This window comes from Talpa occidentalis, unplaced genomic scaffold, assembly GCF_014898055.3.
Source record: "Talpa occidentalis isolate TD23 unplaced genomic scaffold, MPIMG_talOcc4v2.1 talOcc4.13, whole genome shotgun sequence".
NCBI lineage: Eukaryota > Metazoa > Chordata > Mammalia > Eulipotyphla > Talpidae > Talpa > Talpa occidentalis.
Genome location: NW_023601322.1, coordinates 47,086,645 through 47,109,603, shown reverse-complemented (window position 1 = coordinate 47,109,603; position 22,959 = coordinate 47,086,645). Strand labels below are relative to the sequence as shown.

Sequence of the window (22,959 nt, the reverse complement as noted above, 5' to 3'; positions counted from 1 at the left end):
AATCAAGTTAACATGTGCCCCCAGTGTGTACCCCAACGCACTAGTAATCAAATTATCATGAGAACTGACCAAGGAATCCTACTAAGTATGTTCATCAGTTCAGATTTGGTAGGAATTTGCTTCTGAATGCCTTGAATACCAATATAATGCCAATTCTTGCTGTAAAAGTATCACCCCAAACAAAATTGTGGTGAACCCCCTACATTTCTACCGTCTGGGGTTTTCTTTTTAAAGATTGTGACTTCAGAATACTCTATTGTGAATGGCTTCAAACTTGTTGGCATTTGTTCACAAGTTCTTGTAGTTACCTTTTCATATAAAGTAGAGTTTGTTTGAAAGGAAGTCTACCTGCCAGCCCCTGAGGTACTTTGTTTAGGTTGGGGAACAGCTGTTCTGCTCCGGGCATTCTGGGCTAAACTGGCCTAGTCTTCTCAGGAACAGAACAAAGGCATACAGAATTTATTTCACAGATGGATTTTTGTCTGATAAAAATCACTTATTACTGAATGAAAGAATGGCCTATTCTCTCTAGAAATATGAGCATAAAATTTCCTGTGTCTGTAATGGTTTCTAACTTTGTTGGTTTACTTTTAATTATTATAATTGATGAAAATAAGATGTGCCTCATTTGGTCAAAACATTCCTTGAAAGTTTGTAAAAAAGGCAGTTTTCTGTAAATGATATAATTTCAAATTCAATATTAAAATAATTCCAAAATCAGCATCAGGCAATCAACAGCCTTCCTAAGCACTTAGCTGTAAATATTTTAGGGGTCAGGTGGCCCCAAGAAGCTTGGAATGTAGGCTATAGTTCGCATGACTTATACCCTGTATAAACCAGCCAAACAAACAAATAAATAAATAAAGCATGCCTCTATAAAAAAAAAAAAAATAAATAAATAAATAAATGTAAGACCAAACTGCTAAAATCCTACAGAAAATATAGGGGGAAATCTTTGTGATCCTCCATTAGGAAACACATTCTCAAATATGCCATCAAAAGAACAATGGGGAGGAAAATCTACATCATGCCTTAATAGTTTTACTATGATATATTTATACACCATACATTTATAACACTTGGAAGTGTACAGTCAATGATTTTTCAGTAAGTGTAGAGTGTTGGACATCATCACCATGAGCTGGTGTAGAAAATTTCCAAGACTTCAAAAAATTTCCTCATGCTCATTTTACTCAGTCCTCACTTCCATATTTACTCCAGGCCCAACCACTCATCGGCTTTCTGTACTTCTATATTTGTCTTTTCTGGAAATTTCAGATGCATGGACTCATATAGTACATAGTCTTTGTATTTATTTTCTTTCACTTAGCATAATATTTTTTAGATTTATCTATATTGTAGCATGTGTAGAGCTTGTTCCACTTCAGTGCTGAGTAGTATTCCATTGTGTAACTATACAGTATTTTGCTTATCCATTCCCAACTGATTGGCATTTTGATTGTTTCACTTTTAGGGCTTTTAGGGATAAATGCTATAAATACTCACATAGGAGGATTCCCATAGACATGTTTTGATTTCTCCTGAGTGAAATTCCTGGAAGTGGAATCTGGGTTGCATAGTAAAATATTTTTAAGTACCTGTCAAGCTTTTCCAATGTAGCTATGCCAGTTTACATTTCTCTAGCCATGAATGAGCATTCTGGTTTCTCCACATCCTTACCAACAATATACGTTGTCTTTTTTTATGATTATAGACATTTTAGTGACCATGAAGTGATATCTTGTGGTTTGATTTGCATTTGCTTAATAATTAACAACATTGAGTATATTCCATGTTTATTAGCCATTCATATATATTCTTTAATGATATGTATGTTTCAAATATTATGCCAAATAGTAATAGTTTTTTTGATCTTTTAAGTATTGAGTTATAAGATCTATAAGATCTCGCCCTATCTTCTGGCTGCAGCCTTTTTTTTTTAACCAAAATTGTAATTTGAAAATATTTTCTCTCAGACTGAGGCTGACTTGTCTCTTATTTTCTTTCTTTTTGTTTTTTTTTTTTTTAAGATTTATTTATTTATACAAGCACTGGTACAGTCAGAAGCGCGGGAGGGTGAGAGAATTCACCAGAGCCAGAGCAGGGAATAGAACAGGCAGACTGACGCAATACACTGCTGAGGGGAGCAGTGGGCATGGCAGGAGAGGCAGGAGAGGTTCCCAGTGGCCGGGGATCAAACTGGCGCTGCAGACGCTGCGGGCAGCTTTGCAGCCCAGCACTCAATCGCTGTGCCACCAGGGGAGGCCCGTCTCTTATTTTCTTAATGATATATTTTGAATGACCGAAGGGTTTTTATTTTGAATGAGTCCATTTTATTTATTTTTTTTGTGGATTTGTTCTTTTGATGGCATATTTGAGAATGTGTTTCCTAATGGAGGATCACAAAGATTTCCCCCTATATTTTCTGTAGGATTTTAGCAGCTTGGTCTTACATTTATTTATTTATTTATTTATTTATTTTTTTATAGAGGCATGCTTTATTTATTTATTTGTTTGTTTGGCTGGTTTATACATGCACTGGGTACAGTCAGAAGCGCGGGAGGATGAGAGAATTCACCAGAGCCAGAGCGGGGAGCAGAGCAAGCAGAAGGACCGAAGTACACTGCTGAGGGGAGCCGCAGGCGGCAGGAGAGGTCTGCGCGCCATGTGGGACCCTCTTCTGGTGGCCGTGGAGCAGCCGGGGATCGAACAGGCACCGCAGAGGCCGCGGGCAGCTTCGCAACCCAGCACTCAACCGCTGCGCCACCGGGGAGGCCCTAGTCTTAAATTTATATCTGTGGGGTTTTTAGTTAGCTTTTCTTTTCTGTATGGTCAGGAGTCAGGGTGCAAGTTCATATATAGGTAAGTTCATAAGTTTGAATGTGGGTATCCATGTCCCAACAGCATTCATTAAAAAGATGAATTACCTTGGCATTTAGCCAAAAATCAAAAGCACCACAAATTTCAGTCTATATATCCGTAGACTTTTTTATTTTATTGAGCTATATGTCTATATTTAAGCTAATACCCCACTATCTTACTCCTTCGGCTTTTAAAAATAAGTTTTGAAATAGTGTAAGCCATCCAACATTGATAATTTTTTTGAAGCTGCTTTACTAGATCTAGGTCCTTTACATTTCCATTAGAATCAGTTTGTCAATTTCTTTTTTTTTTTTAAGATTTATTTATTTATGCATATAAGAGCTGGGGCAGAGGCCAGAGATGCAGGGGTGGGGTGGGTGGGTGAGAGACAGACAGAGTGGGGAACGGAACAGGCAGACTGACTGAAATACACTGCAGAGGGGAGCAGCGGGTGAGACAGGAGAGGTCCCCTTGCCATATGGGTTTCTCCCTGGCCGGCCGGGGATCGAACTCATGCTGCAGAGGCTACAGATTGCTTCATTGTGCAGTGCTTAACCCCTTGCGCCACCAGGGAGGCCCCAGCTTGTCAATTTCTGATAAAGCCAACTGGGATTTTGATAGGAATTTGACAGAATTTATTGTTCAATTTGGGATGAATCACTGTCCAACAGTATTGTCTCCCTATCTATGGCTGAGAAACACCTATCTCTTCATTCATTTGCACATTTCAAAACTGCTTTTTAGTTTTCAGATTATTGGTTATCAGGGTTTTTTTGTTAAGGTTTTTCTTAAGTATGTTATTTTTTCCCAAAAGAAAAGGCTGAGATATGAGGAGAGCTCACCTTGCCCTTCATTGCCACTTGTGTTTCTGGAATCTCCCTAGCTAATATTTTATAGATCCAGCTATCCAAGCTTGATCTGCTGGAACGGAAACCTCAGGCTAGCCTAGGCACCCATATTTGTTTTCTGCCGAGTTCATACTATCATGACAACTTTAAGGGCCTGTGTTTCCACTCTCTGCCTTACCAAGTGGGCCTTCCAGTCTCCGAGGCTCACTTACCCTGTGGTCCTCATCCACCCCTCTTTGGGGAGGGGTGGGCAAGCATGGAGCAAGCCCAGGCTGCAGGCAGCTCTTTTCCACTGGTCTTACCTGACACCCTACACCTTTCCATAATAGGCAAGTGTCCCCATTTTTTGTTGGTCTTTGGGTGACTCTCAGAGCCCCAAGATAGTTGGTTCCTGAAATTTTGTCTAGTTATGCAATTGTTTTTTTCAAGGGGATTTGTCAACTTCCTTACTCTGCCATAGTCAGAAGTCCTGCTAACATATTTTAATTTACATCAATTTCTTGACTGCCACGAATATCTCTAATGAGAATCCATTTATATTATTCATATGCTGTTCACAATCCATTAATTTTACTAATAACCTATTTCTTATATCCTCCTTGCTAATTAGCAAAATGCTGGTATTGATGGCGACGCATCACAGGACATTATGGCGGGTGTCTCTGGAACATGGGCAGCCTGCCTGATTGGGATATCAGCTGACTCCCCAGGAGGTGCATCAATGGTTTTCATACCAGCTGCATATGGGTACTTTGACCTAAGTAACTCACACACTCATACATGCTCTGTCTCATACAATCTATCAAGGTCTTTATACTGACCTTTATACTGTCTTACAGTAAATTTCAGAGATTGTACTGTCACCATTTATGTTTAAATAGATGTTGGGCCTCAGTTTACATTCTCAGATTGAGTAATTGTCAGCACTTCAAAGTGAAGGAGAACTGTGGAATTGCAGTCCCCAGAGGGAAACAGATGCCCCACTCAAGAAAGAGCTATTTCAGGGCCTCCCTGGTGGCACAGGGGGTTAGGACGCAACCTATGAAGCTATCCACAGCCACTGCAGCACGAGTTTGATCCCCAGCCAGGGAGCTACCCACATGGCACAGTAGACCGCTCCTGTCTCGCCTACTGCTCCCCTCAGCAGTGTATTTCACTCAACCTGTCTGTTCTGTTCCCCACTCTGTCTCTGGTGAATGCTCTTACCTCCCCAAACCTCTGGCCTATACCCTAGTTCTTGTATGTATAAATAAACACATCTTTAAAAAAATGCTACTTCGGCAGTCAGGTTGCTAATCCCAAAAGGTAAAGGGCTAACGTTCCCTTCTAAAGAAATTAGGTTCCTCAGCAGCCAACTTCTACAGGGTGACAGCCAAAGACTCAGAGGAGACAGCAGGCAGGTACGTGCTGAGATGTTAAGGGGAAGGGGGAGGGCTGGCAAGGGGTGAATATGGAGAGTGCACCTGAAAACCGAAACTGCTAGAACTCACTGTTCACAGCCTGCGGGTTAAAGATTTGCAGTTTACTCAGAATGGGAAGCCATCATGTGAATTGTAATGGAGTGTGTAATTAGATGGGCCATTTGGTTTTTACCCATTTGTTCTAAAAGAAAATGTGTTAGTGAAGGTATACATAGATGTGGTTTATTTGAGAGTAATTATTAATGTGGTCACTACTAACTTGTGGAAATGAAGTAAATTTCCCCTGCCTGTGTTATCATGACACAAAAATAAGGAAGAACTTACAAAAATGGTAAAGAGAGAGAGAGGACCTTAGGTGCACTGATGTGGTGGTGCGCTGGGTCACCTTGACCTTCCCTACCCCTCTCAAGATGTTTCTTCTCTAGAAAGAAAGACACCTCATGCTGTGTGAGTGGCCCAGTTTTTGCCCTCAGAGGCTTTCTTGAAAATTCTTATGTGACTGGTCATGACCCTATCTTGAAAGCTCCGATGCAAGGTACCAAGAGCAGCCCAGTGCTCAGTAACCCACCTCTCCCACCTTCTGGAGAACTCTCCTGCAGCCTGTGTGACTAGACACCTAGTCAGAGTAACTGCACCCAGCAGGACTTGAGTTTAACAACGGGGGGTGGGGCCCTTTGTCAGGAATCAGATAGTGGTGTGGAATGTCCTTCTTTAAATTTTTTTATATTCTGTTATAGGCATTTTACCATGTCTTCAACAGCACCATTTCCCATGGTTATAGGATACACATTTTATGATGATCTAGGCCAGTGAGTGGCCTCCCAGTAGAAAATGGCTGAGACTCCCCGCCTTTGGGGTGTACTCCCCCATGTAGCTTTGAACCCTTCTGCTTTTTCTTTAGTAGATTTGCCCCATTGATGCACAGTTGTTCTTGTTCATATGTTGGTCTTTCATTTTGGATGCCTTGAATTTTTCCTTTTTATAATAAGCAACTCCTTCCTTCTAAAAAAAGTTGCCAAAAGTTTCCAATACTTGAATGCAGGATAGGGAGTAGTTAAATAGCAATGGAAAACTGCTGGAGGAAGCACCAGTCTTCGTGCCAAGGCTGAGGTGAGTTGGCCATCCCAGGGTGTTGGAGCTGGAAAAACCCACAGATCAGTAATATCTTGAATTCAAAACAAGAACCCTGGAAGGTGCTTGGCCATGAAGCATCTCAGTCCCACCCCCAGGTGAGAAGAATCAGAACCTGCGTTTTTAGCCTGTTCTTCAGGTGACTGGTACACATAAAAATTGAGCGGCAGTCTCTCATTCTGAACTCTTTTTGCTCAGTTAAAGACAGAATGACATTTAGATATCTTTGCATAATTAAGTCATAGTTGTCAAATTTGTGGATGCCGAGGGGTGTCTTTCTCTATTTAATAGTGTGTACCTCATGTTAGCTTCCTTTGTGGCACTGTCCTTATATTGGGTGTACCGCCTACAATGCCTGCAAGGAACTGTAACATTGCTTCCACCTTTGCCAAGACCGTCCCTTGCTTCATCTGGATTTGCCAGAAAATGTGGGAGGTCTTGCATTATTCTTATTAAAGTTATGCAGGTTTTATTTTGACCACTGTTGAGATACAGCTAATTCCACAAACCATTGCATTCACTTCCCACAAGTGTGATGCCATTTTATATCGCTATCTAAATTACTCTAATAATACTGAACCAAGAAGTGTTGAGCACTTAGGCTAGAGAATATGTGTTTATCCATGATGCATTATAATTTAGGTTGCTTCTCTTGTTTTTAGAGATAACTTTTTGGGAAGAGTGAGCCCCTCATTTTCCCTAAATGCACCTGTGTGGGGAATGTGGCATCTTACGTATTCCAAAAGTTAGTCTACGTGTTGACCTTCAGGGTAACAAGCAGAGACTTAGTCATCCCCGTTACAGAAGGGAAAACTGGACATCTCTACTATGATGGAGACCAAAATACTAAAAGAAGATTCGGTTTAAGAAAACAGAGGAAGGTTATTTTTGATAAAAGTCATTACAATGTAAAGTAAGCTGAAAATGAACTGCATATAAGGTTAGGTGGAATGGAAGTCTTTGAAAAACAGAGAAACTATTATATCCAATGTATATATCTATATAAAGAGCCAGCCAGACTTCAGGAAAGAAAACAAAGGAATTGGAACTGAGAAAAATGCAGTATTATCACCCCCAAAGTCATTTCACTGTGTTCCTCTGATTGGAGTGTTTACTCTAGTCCTATATTTGTCTACCATTGGCCTCTAAGGTGAAAGATAATCTCAAATGACTTCTTTGTTTGTCAGCTGTCCCTCTAGATTTGTGGTGGAACAAAAGGAGCTGTGTAATCCAGGGGATCGAGCCACACTGGGTGTCATTGCCCCCATGTTTAGCTACAGACAGCGATGCATATTGCTTCTTGCATGCTAAATGATTTCACCAGAGGTATGTGGACACTTATTAAGTGTCCACCACTGGCACTTCCAAGACCGGTTATATCATTTGAAGAGCTGGTATAAATTATGGAAGTTTGAAATTATGAAGAATTTCAAGAGCATTTCAGCACAGCATTAAACCAGTGGTAACTACAGGGTCACACACCCACGAAGCAGCTCTGGACACAGTCCTAAACAGGATGCCAGGGTTTTATTTTTATTTTTATTTTTTTAAATTAATTTATTTTTTAAAGATTTATTTAGTTAGTTACACAAGCACTGGGTACAGCCAGAAGCGCGGGAGGGTGAGAGAATTCACCAGAGCCAGAGCAGGGAATAGAACAGACAGAGTGACGAAATACACTGCTGAGGGGAGCAGCGGGGGCGGCAGGAGAGGTCTGTCCCACCATGTGGGACCCTCCCTGGTGGTCAGGGATCCAACTGGCGCTGCAGAGGCTGAGGGCAGCTTCGCAGCCCAGCGCTCAACCGCTGTGCCACCCAGGGAGGCCCCAGAGTTTTAAGCATAAAGAAGTCACATCTATGGAAGAGAGGACAGAGTGCCTGGTGAAAGGATAAGGCGTAACTAAGATCTTGAAGGTAAAATTACTTTTAGGTATTTAAACAAGTGACATAAACATTGAAAACATTATAAATATATAAAAAACATAAGTACATTTGAGTGCAACAGGACTGCCAATATTCACCACTCTGAATATTCACTTGCTTTTAGACTTTTCTTTGAGTTTCCTCCTGTAAGTATCTGGAAGGAGGGAAGAGGGGCCGTGATTTTCCAGAGCAATGGGCATGATAAGAAATTTCAAAATGGATGCTTGTTGAGATGCTGTAGTGTTTTGCCTCTGTGCAGTTATGATTTCCATCAGGTAAAATATTTAAATTGCTGTCCTGTAACAATTTAAATTTTATGGTAACAAAAGAGAAAAGCACCTCAGGCTAGATGAATTATATTTTTTTTTCTGCAGCTGAACTGTGTGCTGAATCAAACATTGCAGTGTCTTGGAATATAATTTAGCAAACCTTTGTGGGAGGAGTAGGCAGATCCTGATATGGCTCTATTTTCTACAAACAATATTTGTGTCTAGCTTGTTCATATTGCTTTTGCTTATTTATCTTACAGTGAAAACGTCTTTGTCAAGGACACCTTGAGCCCATTACTATAGAAATGGAACTCTAGAAACCCTGCTAAGGCCTGTTCTCCACTCCCTCTGGCTTTTCTGAGATTAAACTTCTTTTTATCTTCCCACATGAGAAGAAAAAAGTCAATTGTATTACATGCCAAACTCCTGAGAGTTTGACTTTTCCCTCCCTCACTGTTTCTCCCTTTCTCTCTCTCATTCTCTCTCTCTCCTCCTCTGCCCCACCTTCCCATGACACCCCCCCCAGCTTTTTTTATTTATTTTATTTTATTTTTTTTTTTACTGTGCTGGAAAGGGCCTTGGAATCTCCAGAATATCTTAAAGGGTTTCTTTTACTAACAGCCATCAATGATTAAATTGGTTTAATCCAAAAATCAAGTATTTTCTTTAGTGGGTGGGGGTGAGTGGTGAAAGGGGGCCTTTCTCTACTTAGTGCTTCTCTCTGGGCTGAGAGCTCTAGGCCTACAGAGACTAAGTTACCTCCTTAAAATCAAAAACAAAACAAAACAAAGAAAACTTTCCCAAGTGTTAGATTAAGCAAGACTTTCATATGTTTAAGCATTAGCTTTGAAGTTTTACTATCTAAGCATAATGGGAACAGTGGTATTTGACATAGAAAACAAGGCATTTAGTATCATTACAATGATTTTCAATTTATAACAAACAACTTAAAATAGAATTTCTTTCAATGGCGTGCTCCACAAAGTGTCTGGTTTCTCATGGGAAAGCAGCAGAGAAATAAGGAAACTTTTATTCCAAGGAGCTACTGGTCAGTTGTGGATCAATCAGAAGTAAAAGTGGGGAAAGTTTCATTTATTCTTAATTTTCAAATAAATCTACTTTATATTATAGAGGTATTTGTATTGCCTTATGGAAAAATGTTTGAGTTATGATGACTTTTCCAATAGCTTGTACATACTCTCCTGAACTTATTTTAGGGGTTAAGAGGCACCACTCTACATAGCTTCAGTATACACCTTCCTGTCTTCTTTCACATATGTCCACGGTCCTCAGCATTCACAGAGAACTTGCCCCTGAAAATATGCTGAATACCAAATACAAGAAATCAAACAATAATTTACATTTTGAGGGTGATGTTATTCCTGGATGGGGGGGTTAAAGATCTTATGAGAGTTTTCAATAGTTTCTTAAAGGCATCTCGCATCATGACCCAGGCAAGCAGGTGGCATTAAGGACTCATTTTGCACTTTGTGTTCCTGAGCGGGAGGCTGCTGCTCCGGGCCCACTGGTCAAGTCACATCGGCCTTCCCCAGAGCCAGGAGCAACTCTCGGTTTGGCCTGAGCCCCTTTCACTCACTTTCACAATCCACTTGGAGCCAAAGGTGTCCTGGTGGCTTTGTCCAAGGATCAAAGAGGCCCCTGGAAGAGTTGGGGGGAAGGCGTCTAACACAGTCATCTCTACCTTTAGCTCTCAGCTCACAACTCTTTAGAGGAATCACGTTCTCTACAAGGATTCTTGATCTTTGTGATACCTATGGACCCCTTTGGCCAAACTCCTAGATCTATGCTCCGCTTGTTTCTAAATGCATAAAAAAACAGATTACAGAGTAACCAAAAATGTAATGTTATCTCCTTCTCATTTTTGAGGTAACACACCTCATCAGGATGTTAACTTACAGGACGAGAGAGGATTATGTTTACAAATGTGTGTTTAACTTAAAGGAATTTACGAGTACCCAGTGTTTTGCAGACAAGACCAGAAAGAACAATACAAGGAAAAGGAGTAAAAATGGATAGGAAGAGCTGCTCTGTAAAGTTTTGTGATGGGTCTGGTTGCTCTCTAAATCAATTTTAATGCCCTTCCTCTTTGCGCTGTTCAGATTCATGCCCCACGCTTCCTTCAAACAAATCTCGATCTTTCCAGGCAAAGGCAATGCTCCTTTGTCCAACTTGAAAACAACATTCCCATCACTGCACTTGTTTTTTGCAAAGATCATTCATTTGTTGACCTCATTCCTGCCCCATCCCTGGATCTTCTCTCACTCTCCTTCAAAAAGTGAAAATAACTTCATTAATCCATGAGTTCCCTCAGGGTAGAACGAAGTTCTACTTGCCCTAGGTCTACATCTGACCCATGTGGATGCCCAGTAAAGCCTGACTGAGAGGATGAATGAAGGAATGTCTCTCCTACATCCCTGGCGAATGCACAGAAGCAGTAGAATGGAAACTCTCCTCCTGGCTCCACCATGAGCTCATATGTCTTTATGTACTTCAACCTCTCAGAACGTCTATGTCCTCAGCGATTACATTAGTGTCTCTATGAGCCCTTTTACCCCTAAGGTACTGTGATTCTGAAGTAGAGCAGAGTTGGGGAGAGATGGACACAGTTGTGCATTCTCACCTGTGTGCTCACCATTGCAAGACATGGCTCAATCTCAGGGTGCAATCAAAACAAGGTTTACTTACAAATGGGTGATTGGGAAAAAAGAATATGCCTTTAAGACCACAAATGGCTAGCTGTCTTATGCTCAGTGTCCAGTAGCCCCAACCAAAAGCTGTTCATGCAAGGTAGTATTGTCCCTCTGATGAGAGCCTGGAGCTGGTGGCACACTGGTAAGTGTTAGCTCAGGCCCCAGCTGTTCATCTTAGTGTCTCAGAGTGCCTGGCAGAAGGTTTTTACCTAAGATCTCATTAAAAGTAATTGAACTCAGCTAAATATTCTTACTCATTTTTTCTAACTCATATAGATATATTACTAAATGTGAATCCATGTAGCCTCCTAAAATTCATGTCATTAGACTACCTTAATTTAATCATCTGGAATAGTATATTATTAGAATATCTTGATATTATTACCAGCAACAGTTATTACCAGTTGTAGTTGTTAGAGGTGTTATTTTATTGTTCAAATGTGGCTACTACCATTACCATGAGGGTGGCGGCAAACAGACTATTTTATTCCTAATATGGCTGCCTTTACTACATTTATAGATGTTAAGTTGTGTAAATTTTAGTTGTGTAAATGGGTGAGATTAGGGATGTGAGCATTGGGTAAATGGAGAACAAAGTGGTTTTGGATGTTTAAAAAAATCACAAATTCCCAAATAAAAAAACATAAATTCTTATTTCTCCAATTGAATTCTTATTTCTCCAATTAAATAAGAAACTTGGATTTTTTTCCAAATAAAAACTCCTTAATCCACTTCAAGAAAGTGGCAGATTATTCAAACGTGTTAAAAGATTCATAATTTTTATTTCATTGTGTGGGGAAATGATCTGACAAGATTGCCCCAGATTATTTAGCTAAGAATGGCAAATTACTTTGTTTTCAGAATATCATATTAATTTTAATTATTTATTGGTATAATATTATATATTAGTGTTATATTAGTATAATATAACAATTTGCAGAACTCAAAAATATTTCTTTTCAAAATAGAAAAAAAAAACTTCATTGGAAAATTCACGTCTTCCTTTCACAAATGCATCAACACCCTGTAGTCTTGGATCACATCTGAGAAATATTGAAGAAATTGTTTCAATAAGCCTCATGTCCCCATTTTTTTAAAGGTTTATTTATTATCCATACAGAGCTGGGGTACGGGCCAGAGTAGAAGGAGGTGAGCAGACTCACCGAGACATTGTGGGGAACAGAACAGGTAGATTGACAGAAGTACACTGCCAAGGGGAGCAGTAGAAGAGACAGGAGAGGTCTGCAGCGCCATGTGGGTTTCTCCCTGGCCAGCCAGGGATCGAACTCATGCTGCAGAGGCTGTGGATTGCTTCATAGTGTGGTGTTTAACCTCTTGCGCCACAGGGAGGCCTAGATACTCCTTTTTTTTTTTTTTTTTTTTTTTTTGGAGAAATGAATTTATTCTTTTTATTGCCCATACAATTGCAACCTCCCCTTATTTTGACCCTAATCCTTCCTCTCCCCCACCACCCCTGTAGTGTGTCTCTGGTTTATAGTTGCTTGTTGATTTTGATTTTTATTTTGTATTAATTAGTCTTTTTCCTGGTCCCTTATTTAAGTTTTCTAGATTCCTGCTATGAGTGAGACCATCCAGTATTTTTCTTTTTCTTCCTGACTTATTTTGCTGAGCATGATCCCTTCTAGCTCCATCCATGTTGCTGCAACACATGCTGCATGTGTTTATCTTTTTTGAATGCTGAGTAATATTCCATGGTGTATGTGTACCACATCTTCTTGATCCAGTCATCTATTTTTGGGCATTTGGGTTTTTTCCATAGCTTAGCTATTGTAAATAGTGCTGCTATAAACATAGGGGTGCAAGTGCCCTTTGGAGTTAATGTTTCTGTGTCATTTGGGTTAATACCTAGGGGTGGAATTGCTGGATCATATGGAAGCTCTATCTTTAGTAGGTTGAGGAATCTCCACACAGCTCATTAGTGGTTGGACCGAGATACTCCATTTTTAAGGCAGCAAAAATATTTTCTGCTGGGAAATACCAGAAGCCTCTAAAAATGAATTACTAGGCTGTCCGGACCTTTCTCTGATGAAAACGTTGATAATTACCAGTAGCCACAATCCTGTCCATTAGCTTTGTGGCAATTTTCACCCAATATAAATAGTAGATTAATGTGGTCATGAAAGGCATCTAAGAAGGCCAATTATACTCAAGCCATGGAGAAAGAGGATTTAAAAAGAATAGAAAACTACTGGTGAATGAGAAAGTATTTATTTCATGCATGATGAAGTTTGCATTCTGAATTCTTTAGCTACTGGTTAAATACATGGACAGAGAATTTCTTTGTGTATCCTGAATGGGAGGGGGAGAAGTACAATTAGTATTGCAGAAACATAGCACTAACCAAAGTAAATATTTCTCAACAAAAATATATAGTCTAACTGATCAATTAGTGCATGACTAGGTAATGGAAACACTGTTTCACATATGTGTCCTCTTCATCCTTTGCTCAGCCTTTGGTTTTATGTGCAAAATCAAACTTTTGTTCTTGGTAGATTCTCGATCCCAATGCCTTTCTCACCTTTCATTTCCCTGTCCCTCCTACTCAAAGTGCATGTACTTTTCCTTTATTTAAATATTTTAGTAGTGCTTGAAATGATTCAGCAACCTGAAGGACTTAAAAAAAACAACAACAACAAAAAAAAACCTCTTAAAACATGCTTTCTCCACAGCTTATTTCTAGCTTTCCTTCATCTTATTGATGTGGTCTTTAGCCACAAGGAATAATAATTATTCTATACCTATGAAGTGAGAGTCAGTGTAATATGTAGCAAATACTTTCTCGTCAGTGACTTTTTTCAAATATTAGCATATCTGAGAAGATTGTGTTTTAGTGAAAGAAAATCAGGCTATGTTTATGAAAATGAACCATATAAAGGGTTTCTTTTTCCTGCTCTACTAGTGAAGGAATTTGTCTTTCTTTTTATTAAAAATGAATTTAGAATACCAGCAAGGGGAGAAAATATGGAAGTTTTCTTTAAAACCTATCTGGTACAAAGAACTACATGGTGCCATTCTTACAGTAAAAATATAATCACCAAAAATAAGTGAAGTTTATGACCAGCAGGTTTGAGCTTCTTTTTCTTAGTAACTCAGGGCATAGACTCCTGGAAGCAGTCAGTATGGTGCACTTGTGCCTTTGAGGCCCCCTCTACTCTGACTCCCCCAACCTCCCAAAGCCACTGCAGCTCTCCAGGTTGGGGTTGGGGGAGTCCTGGGAAGGAGGTGGAGCATTCTCTTGATGTCCTACAACTGGAAGAGAGAATAAAGAAAAAGCGGGAACGTTTGTGAAGTTAACTGGTAAAGTATTTGTTTATAGAGATATGCATTGTTAAATCAGTTCCTGTGACCTTGGTTTCTCTTCCTTGCTTGACTAGACTCAAAGGGAATGGATAGAGTTGATTGTACTGTAAATCTAAACCCGTAAAATATGACACGAAGTCAGGAAAACATCATTTTAGCTATTTGGAAGAAACACCATGGTTTAAAACCATATTGTATTTTAAATTATTACCTTATATGATACTTTTGAACCAGATTGCTAAAAAAATTATGGTGAGAAAATTATTATTTATCTCCGAACTAAACAGAATAAATATCAGCTCTGCCTGCAGTGTAAGTTCCACTGCCAAGAATTACAGGTAATTTCAGGAACTAGATAATTTCATAAAATGTAAGTGTCCAACTACTGGTTGATAAAAGTAATAATTTGGTGACCTGCATAAGCATAATGATTTATCTGTTTCCTCGTAATGCCTTTCTGGTCATAAAGTCTTTTTAATTCCCTTTAATGAAATTTGGTAAAAATGATCAACTTTAAGCTAAAATGAAGATAAATTTATTAAATATAGCATATGAGATAAATCTATGTTATGTTTCAATGCGAAGACTAGTACTCTAGAATTTAAATATTCAATAACTGTGCTCTATCAAGAGGTAAAGGCTATTGACGTCCGTATAAGGTCATTCTACTAATAGATAGATCTGTTTTTTTTAATATTATCTTTTTTATTTTTTACATCATTGTTCATTTTTAAACAATATTTGCTTCCCCCCACCTCCTCAGGTGTAGTCTCCATAGAGTTTCCTTCACTAATGCACCCATGCACCATCACCTCAGTCCCCTGTGCTCCTCCCTCCCTCCCTCTGATCCCTTTCCCTCCTCTTCCCCTGCAGTGTGTCTCTGGTTTATAATTGTCCTTTTTTGCTTTGTTGTGTTTTGTACTGTTATTATTTTTTCACACTGATGTCTTATTTGGTTTCCCTATATTCCTGCTATAAGTGAAACCATCTGATATTTTTCTTTTTCCTTCTGGCTTATTTCACTGAGCATAATTCCTTCTAGTTCCATCCACATTGCTGCAAATGGCATGAGTTTATCTTTTTTGATTGCTGAATAATATTCCATTATGTATATATGCCGCATCTTCTTGATCCAGTCAAGAGATGGGCAGAAGAACTTAAAAGACATTTCTCCAAAGAAAGAGGAAATGCAAAAGCCAACAGGCATATGAAAAAATGTTCAACATCCCTTTTAATCAGGGAAATGCAAATTAAAACCACATTGAGATACCACCTTACACCAGTAAGAATGGCACATATCAAAAAAACAAGCAACAACAAATGTTGGCGAGGATGTGATGAAAAAGGAGCTTTCCTACATTGCTGGTAGGAGAACAGACTGGTCCAACCACTAGGGGAAGCTGTCTGGAGGTTCCTCAGTCTACTAAAAATGGAGCTACCATAGGACCCGGCAATTCCATTGCTAGGGATCTACCCAGAGGAAACAAAAACATTGATTCAAAAGAATATCAGTACCCCTGTTTATTGCAGCACTATTTACTTACAATAGGTAACAATTGGAAACAATCCAAATGCCCAAAGATAGATCTGTTTTATATAGAAAGTCTATGAAAGACCGTCGGAGACCAGCTCCAGTGAACAGGGTTGAGAGGAATCCGATTGAGCCGTAGAAATGACCAAGAAATGATAGACACAAAATAGAGTAAGCAGGAACCAGGGGACACAAGGCCTCTCTTTCGTGCTCAAGCATCCTGAGTGCCTGGCACAACTTGTTTTTATTGATACAAGCAGCCTCCCCCCACCACCTCGGATTAGTTACTAGTCAATGAAGTATTCTCTTAGCATTTGGACTTGCCTGGGCACACATTCACCACTAAGGTTCTGCACCATCAGGTCATTCTGTTTCTTTTTCTAATCTAGTCTGTCCCCTAGACATAGCTTCACAAACACAAGATAGAACATCCCTGGCTATACACGGGCCTGTCCTCTGACCTGGGCTGATGGGTTTTTGTTTTTTGGGTTTTTTTAGATTTATTTATTTATTTATATAAGCACTGGGTGCAGTCAGAAGTGCGGGAGGGTGAGAGAATTCACCAGAGCCAGAGCGGGGAGCAGAACAGGCAGACTGTCGAAACACACTGCTGAGGGGAGCAGTGGGCGCGGCAGGAGAGGTCTGCACGCCATGTGGGACCCTCGCCCGGTGGCTGGGGATTGAACCGGCACTGCAGAGGCTGTGGGCAGCTTGGCAGCCCAGAGCTCAACACTGCGCCAGCGGGAAGGCCCGGCTGATCAGTTTTTTAGCCATGACTTTGATGTTCTCCTTGCCTCAGCACTGCATGCCTTAGGGGTCTCCAACAAAAGACTACTGAATAAATACATTTTTTAATATAGCAACCCTTATAAATATAATCCTTTTTATTTTATAATTTAAATTATTAAAATATTTGTAATAGAAAAGATTAGTGAAAATTTGAGGCAGAAGCTTGAAAATAAAAATCAAGGACTCAAATTCCTTCTGTTTTACCATGAGTATAGTGCAGAATAGTTTTTACCTATTCTCATTTAAAATTTCATCAGAAAAGAAATCTTTCAGAAATAATATTGATTCTATGTTCTTTAAAAGGAAAATATTATCTTCTGTGATCATTAAAGATCAAGTTCTAGGAAATCAGAACAGAACAGTTCCACTTGGCTAAGCCCCCTCTTCCCAGTGCTCCCCAGTTCAGTGTCTGTTCATGTAGAATTCAACAACATGGGCACTGTTATTTCCAGATCTTTATAGAATCTTCACTGCTATCATCCACTTTTACTAAAAGAAAGTTAAATCTCTAAAGAATGCAATGCACTTACTTTTCTCCCAGTCATCCAAAAATATTTTGCTGAATATTTTGGACAGCTGTTTAAAAATAAAAATCACTTGAAACAAAAGATTTATAGTGAATTAATAATTTTAAGCTAGATCATTGTGTTCTGAAGTTTTATTCACCAAAGAAAACAGGCAGTGGGGGGAGGGGGAGAGAAAGAAAGAGAGAGAGAGAAAGAGAGAGAAAGAGAGAGAGAGAGAGAGAATGAAAGACCTTGTAGTAGGTACCTAGAGAATGAAAGACCTTGTAAGTGCTACCAGAAGCAAGAGGAACAAAGTGGGTAGAGAAAGGATACCCCCCTTTATTTTTTAGCAAAAGTTGTTTGCATTTTACTGGCAAATGTGGGTTGGGTCATTTGAACTTGTCATAAAAACTATTTTGCAACATTTTTTGTGAACATGTTTAATCAGGAAAGTGGAAAGAATTGTACAGTAGACATCTACCTCCTCCCTAGATTCTACAATGAGAATTTTACTTTCTTTGTCATCTCTCTCTGCATACCCATCTCCATCTATCCTTCAGTACAGATTAATTTGTTAGGCATTTTAAAAATGAGCTAAAGCCTGAGTACACTTTGTTCCTAAATCTTTCCATATATATATATATATACTTTTTTAATTTTTAAGGTAAAATGTGCATATGCTGGAATACACAGGTCCCCCAAATCTCAGGGGTGTGCACACTGTGAGTTCTCACAGCTGCATGTGCCTGTTCAATGCCAGCTGTATCAAGACAGATCATAACATTACCCCAGAAAACTCCCCCTCGCCCTTTACAGTCAGCCCTTCCCTAGACAACCGCTAGTCAGTTGCTTTGTTGCCCTGGAATTTCATGTAAGTGAAATCACCTTTGATGCTCTTTTGTGTAAGGTTTCTTTCACTCAGCACAGACTTACAAGCTTTTTGGTTCACCTGTAAATTGAAGTGATTCTCTAGCCTTTTGCTTTCAAGTGACTGAGCTGATTTGGTGCATTTTGACTTCCAGGCCTGTTTCCTGCCATTCTCAATCTTGCCAGCAACGCCAACATCAGCACTAATGCGACCTGTGGAGAGAGAGGGCCTGAGATGTTCTGCAAACTTGTGGAGCATGTGCCCGGCCGCCCAGTGCGCTATGCACAGTGCCGGATCTGCGACGGCGGCAGCTCGAACCCCAAAGGCAAGTGGATGACTGTGGAATTGTCCTGCTTGTACTAGGTGTCCCTCTTCTCTGCCATTCCATGAGCATCACAGGTTGGAAGTTAAAAATTTCAAAACCAGAGTGGAGAGAAATGCATGCTTTTGCTTTCTTTTCGCAGAACGCCATCCAATATCCAATGCCATAGACGGCACCAACAACTGGTGGCAAAGTCCCAGCATTCAGAATGGGAGAGTGTTTCACTGGGTCACGATCACCCTGGACTTGAGACAGGTGGGTGCTGCGGCCAGAAGGGTGAAGAATGCCTGAGTTACAGTTTTATGCTGGCCTTCAGGAAAGTCTCATTTCTTGATGTTTATATTCTAGTCTCACCTTTCCCCACCAGGTGAATTTAGGCGATAGAAGTAGACTGTGGTGCCATTTCTTGTCCTATTTATTATCATTCCCAGGTGTCTCTTAGAAAATGAGTGAAATTGCTTCCATGTGGTTGCATTTTTTTTTTTTAAGATTTATTTATTTATGCATACGAGAACTGGGGTACAGGCCAGAGGTGTACTGGGGTACAGTGAGAGGATTCACCAGAGACAGAGTGGGGAACAGAACAGGCAGAATGACTGAAATACACTGCTGAGGGGAGCAGCGGGCGAGTCAGGAGAGGTCTGCTGCACCATGTGGGTAGCTCCCTGGCCGGGGATCGAACTGGTGCTTCAGTGGCTGCGAACAGCTTCATAGGTTGCATCTTAACCCCTTGCACCACCAGGGCGGCCCTGGTTGGATGTTTTTAGAAGCTGTGCGGGCAGGGCAGGTACATTGGTTGAGGACGCAATGCCAGGCTGTGTGCTGGATGCCGAGACACTCTGGACACGGGATGGGAACAAAAACACTTGTATCTTCTTTCTGCCTTTCCAGTGTGTTTTCTTGAATGTATCATGTTGCAAAATTATTGTGTATGTGTACTACATAAAAAATATGCTAGGAGACAGAAGGGGAAAGTGTTAACCCCTTTGACCATGTTTACCCCCGTCATGCTGTGGGTGAGGGCTCTGAGATAGCATGAGCTGCCCTGCGCTACGGTAAGAGAGGCTTCTGCATGAATTAGGACAGGCAAAGTATCATCGGCTCCCCACCTCTGCATATTTTTGCTTTGCTTTAAGACCGCATGGGAGAATGGAGAGAAATAGGATATGGTCTCTGGGTGCCCCTGTATTTCTGGGAAAGGGAAGGAGAAGGAAAGAAATCTGAGCGGAAGGAAGGAAAAAGAGAGATGGCAGCTATTGTCACAATTTCTGATTTCTCCAGGGTAAAAAAAAAAAAAAATTCCGTGGCATCCTTATTCATTTCTACTCTGCTCCGCTTCTCCCTTATTTCTTCTCTGCTTCTCTTTCATATCAATGTCATGTGAAAGGCCAGTTAATAGGGACATATAGTTAAAATGTGCACTGTAGGGTTGAAATAGGAACCTCAGAGATCTAAAGGTGAATAGTCATACTTCCTTGAATGGGAATAATTTTAAAATTATGCTGGATTTAGGTAGAACACGAGACTATATATTCACATTAAGGAATTCAGGGACTCCAGTGCTAATAGGAAGTAAGGTAGCAAAATGTGAAGCTCAAGATACATTTTTTCAAGTTTAGTGTCATAGTATTATGTAAGTAAAATAATACTTTCTGATCATTTTCAGTTACACATTTTGAATTAATATATTGCACCTTCATATTTTCAAATTCACCTAAAGATAAAGAGAAATGAGCCCTATTTTTGCCCTGACCTTTATTTTTTATTATTTTTTTATTTTTTTAATTTCAGTGTTAAGAATGCTTTTGTAAGGAGAGTTGGGTTTTCCTATCACTTTTCCAATTTATTTTCTTTTGTCTAAGGGGAAAAATTTTTTTTTCATTGTTGGGAATGTGGTATTATAGAATTTGGCTAAATTAATGGCTGTACAATTTTTGTATAGACTTCCAGTTTATCCAATTATTTGTTTTGCAGTAAGTCATGACTGATTTCATCTTTAACTTGCATTGATTTTGAGGAATTTTGGTGAGGGTCTGGGAGGGTTGGGTGGGAGAGGAGACAATTGGGCATCAGTGTTAGATATTTAAGGTATATTTCAAAAATATATACACATAGTTATAGAACTGTAGATAATTTCTAGTGTTTTTGCATAAACTTCAAAATTAAGATTATTTAAAATAATTAGTATTCAAAAATTTATTTTCCTTTTACACCCTATAAAAATTTTCCTGTGATTTCTGTAGGGAAAAAATATGTATTTTGTTTATACTTGAGTCAGTCTTTCTCAGATTTATTGACTTCTTGAGCCTTTTTTATTATGAACATTCTCAAATACATAAAAAGTATAATACAGTGAGCCCCCATAGACTCACCCCCTAAGATTCAAGGGTTTTGCCATGTTTGTTTCATCATTCACTCAATTTTGAAGTGAATTTCAGTCATTATGATATTGTATCAATACCTGAGTTTGTATCTTAAAAAAATAAATACCTTTTTTTCTGAATAGGCACCACCCTAACAAAATCAGTAGTAACTTGCTAATAACCATTTTGCCATTCATGTCCAATTTTCCAAATTTATCCATTATCTGCTTTTTTTTTTCAAGCTAGTATCCAATAAGGAACACTCAATGTATTTGAATGTTATGCTGTTTTATTGTTGAGGCCACATTGACACTATATAAATTTCAGTTTGCAACATAATTCAGCATCTCTATATATTACAAGGTGATCAGCATCAAAGGTCTAGTTTCCTGTTATGCTTCTTACATTTCTTCTAATATGAATTGTTTTCCACTTTTTTTTGAATGATACTGAACAGACTTTTTGAATAGACTAGGCCAGTTATTTTATAGAATACCCGACATTGTGGTTTGGTTGGATTGGAAATATGGAAAGCCATGTTTCAGCATGGTTTTATTTAGCACATTCCTTTAGGCCATCTATTTCCTATAAATTAAACACAACTCTAAAACCTTGATTAAATTCCAGTTTTATATTTTTCTGTCCAGAGTATACCATAGGCCATCCTGGCTACTTCTATTCCCTCAGAGCTGGTTGTCTCACTAGTAGGAGCTAAATTTGAATCTTGTCCTGTCTTTCCCTTGTAATTTCTCTCTTATTTCCCACATCTTACCAATGTTTCTCAGGTGTCATTGACACATGTAGAACTTTTTTTCCATTATCAAAATCTGTGTGTTTCCCTGTCAAGCCAGACTTTAGTCAGCTACTAGTTCAGCTCTAAATTCTATACTCCCTGAGGACAGAGGCCACAGCCGTCTACTTCCCCTTCCCCTCTCCCATTTTCTTTCCCTGTTACCTTTTAATGAGAGTTTTCTTCTCTTCTCTTGCATGTCCAGACATGAAGGTAAAGCACCATATAATAGTTGCAGTGTGAATCAGTGCTTTTTCTACTTTCACCCTTGTTTGTTCATGGTGTGCTTAAAAGATGACATTTAACAAGCAAACCTTGCAGCTACCTTGTTTCACACCTGTAAATATGTAAAAGCTTATAGCTAGGTTTCTAAAGTAAAATTTTGGATAAACCTTAATATCATCAAGAACCATGCCGAGTTAATATTGTACATGTATTCTTGTAACTTAATAGATATGTCAGTTCCTGAGGTTTTATGACCAAACCTGTCAACTTTTTTCTGTGTTGATAAATGCTAAGTACATTGATCCTGTCAATTCTCTAGTTGAGAACAGCTCTTGAAGTTATGGCACTGTTAGCCTCACATGTTTGGTTACCTGATGATAAACTAAAGAAAATATAAAAGTCATGTTATCAGAAAGTCTATAAATGCTGAATGACTAGCAATAAGATTTAGCTACAGAGTGTTCGCTCTAGTAACATACATATTGCAGGAGGAATGATTAGATTTATGTTTTTACTTCTATAAAATAATGCTGCTATTCATTTCTTACATTGATTCACAATATTTTAGAATTTACAGTTTTAGATGCTTAACAATTTATTTCTTTTAAAAATCCATGAGAATTGAAATACTATTATTTTTTGCCTTAAGAAAAGTGAGGCTGAAGAGTCACATTAACCAGTATAACAGTCACATTCGTGTGGATCATCTAAACTCACTGCCAAATGACTTAGGAGCTCACGCTTTAGAACTATGCCATTGAATTGAGTCAGGGATCTTTTGTGACAACTGAAAACTTGAAAGAAATAATTCAGAAAGAAAAAGAAAGAGCATGCATTTTGGATGAATCTTGAAATTTATGATAGTCAACATTCTTCTGGGTCCTGCAAATTATATTAAAAATGTATTGTTTATTGTAAAGTTTCTCAATAGAACAGCACAAGGATTTCTAGTCTGAGACACACTTAAAAGTTAATATATTGGGGGCCTCCCCTGGTGGTGCAGCGGTTGAGCGCTGGGCTGCCCACAGCCCCAGCAGCGCAGGTTCATTCCCCGGCCGCTGGCGAGGGTCCCACCAAAAA

At 39.3% G+C, this 22,959-nt stretch overlaps 1 protein-coding gene across 1 annotated transcript in view; it reads left to right on the top strand.

The window, feature by feature from the left end:
* LAMA1 (laminin subunit alpha 1) overlaps positions 1 to 22,959 on the top strand; it is a 156,332-nt gene that overhangs the window by 9,723 nt on the left and 123,650 nt on the right. The window contains exons 2-3 of the mRNA XM_037508821.1: positions 18,334 to 18,504; positions 18,644 to 18,756. Coding sequence (XP_037364718.1) covers positions 18,334 to 18,504; positions 18,644 to 18,756 — 284 coding nt within the window. The remainder of the gene's footprint in view (positions 1 to 18,333; positions 18,505 to 18,643; positions 18,757 to 22,959) is intronic.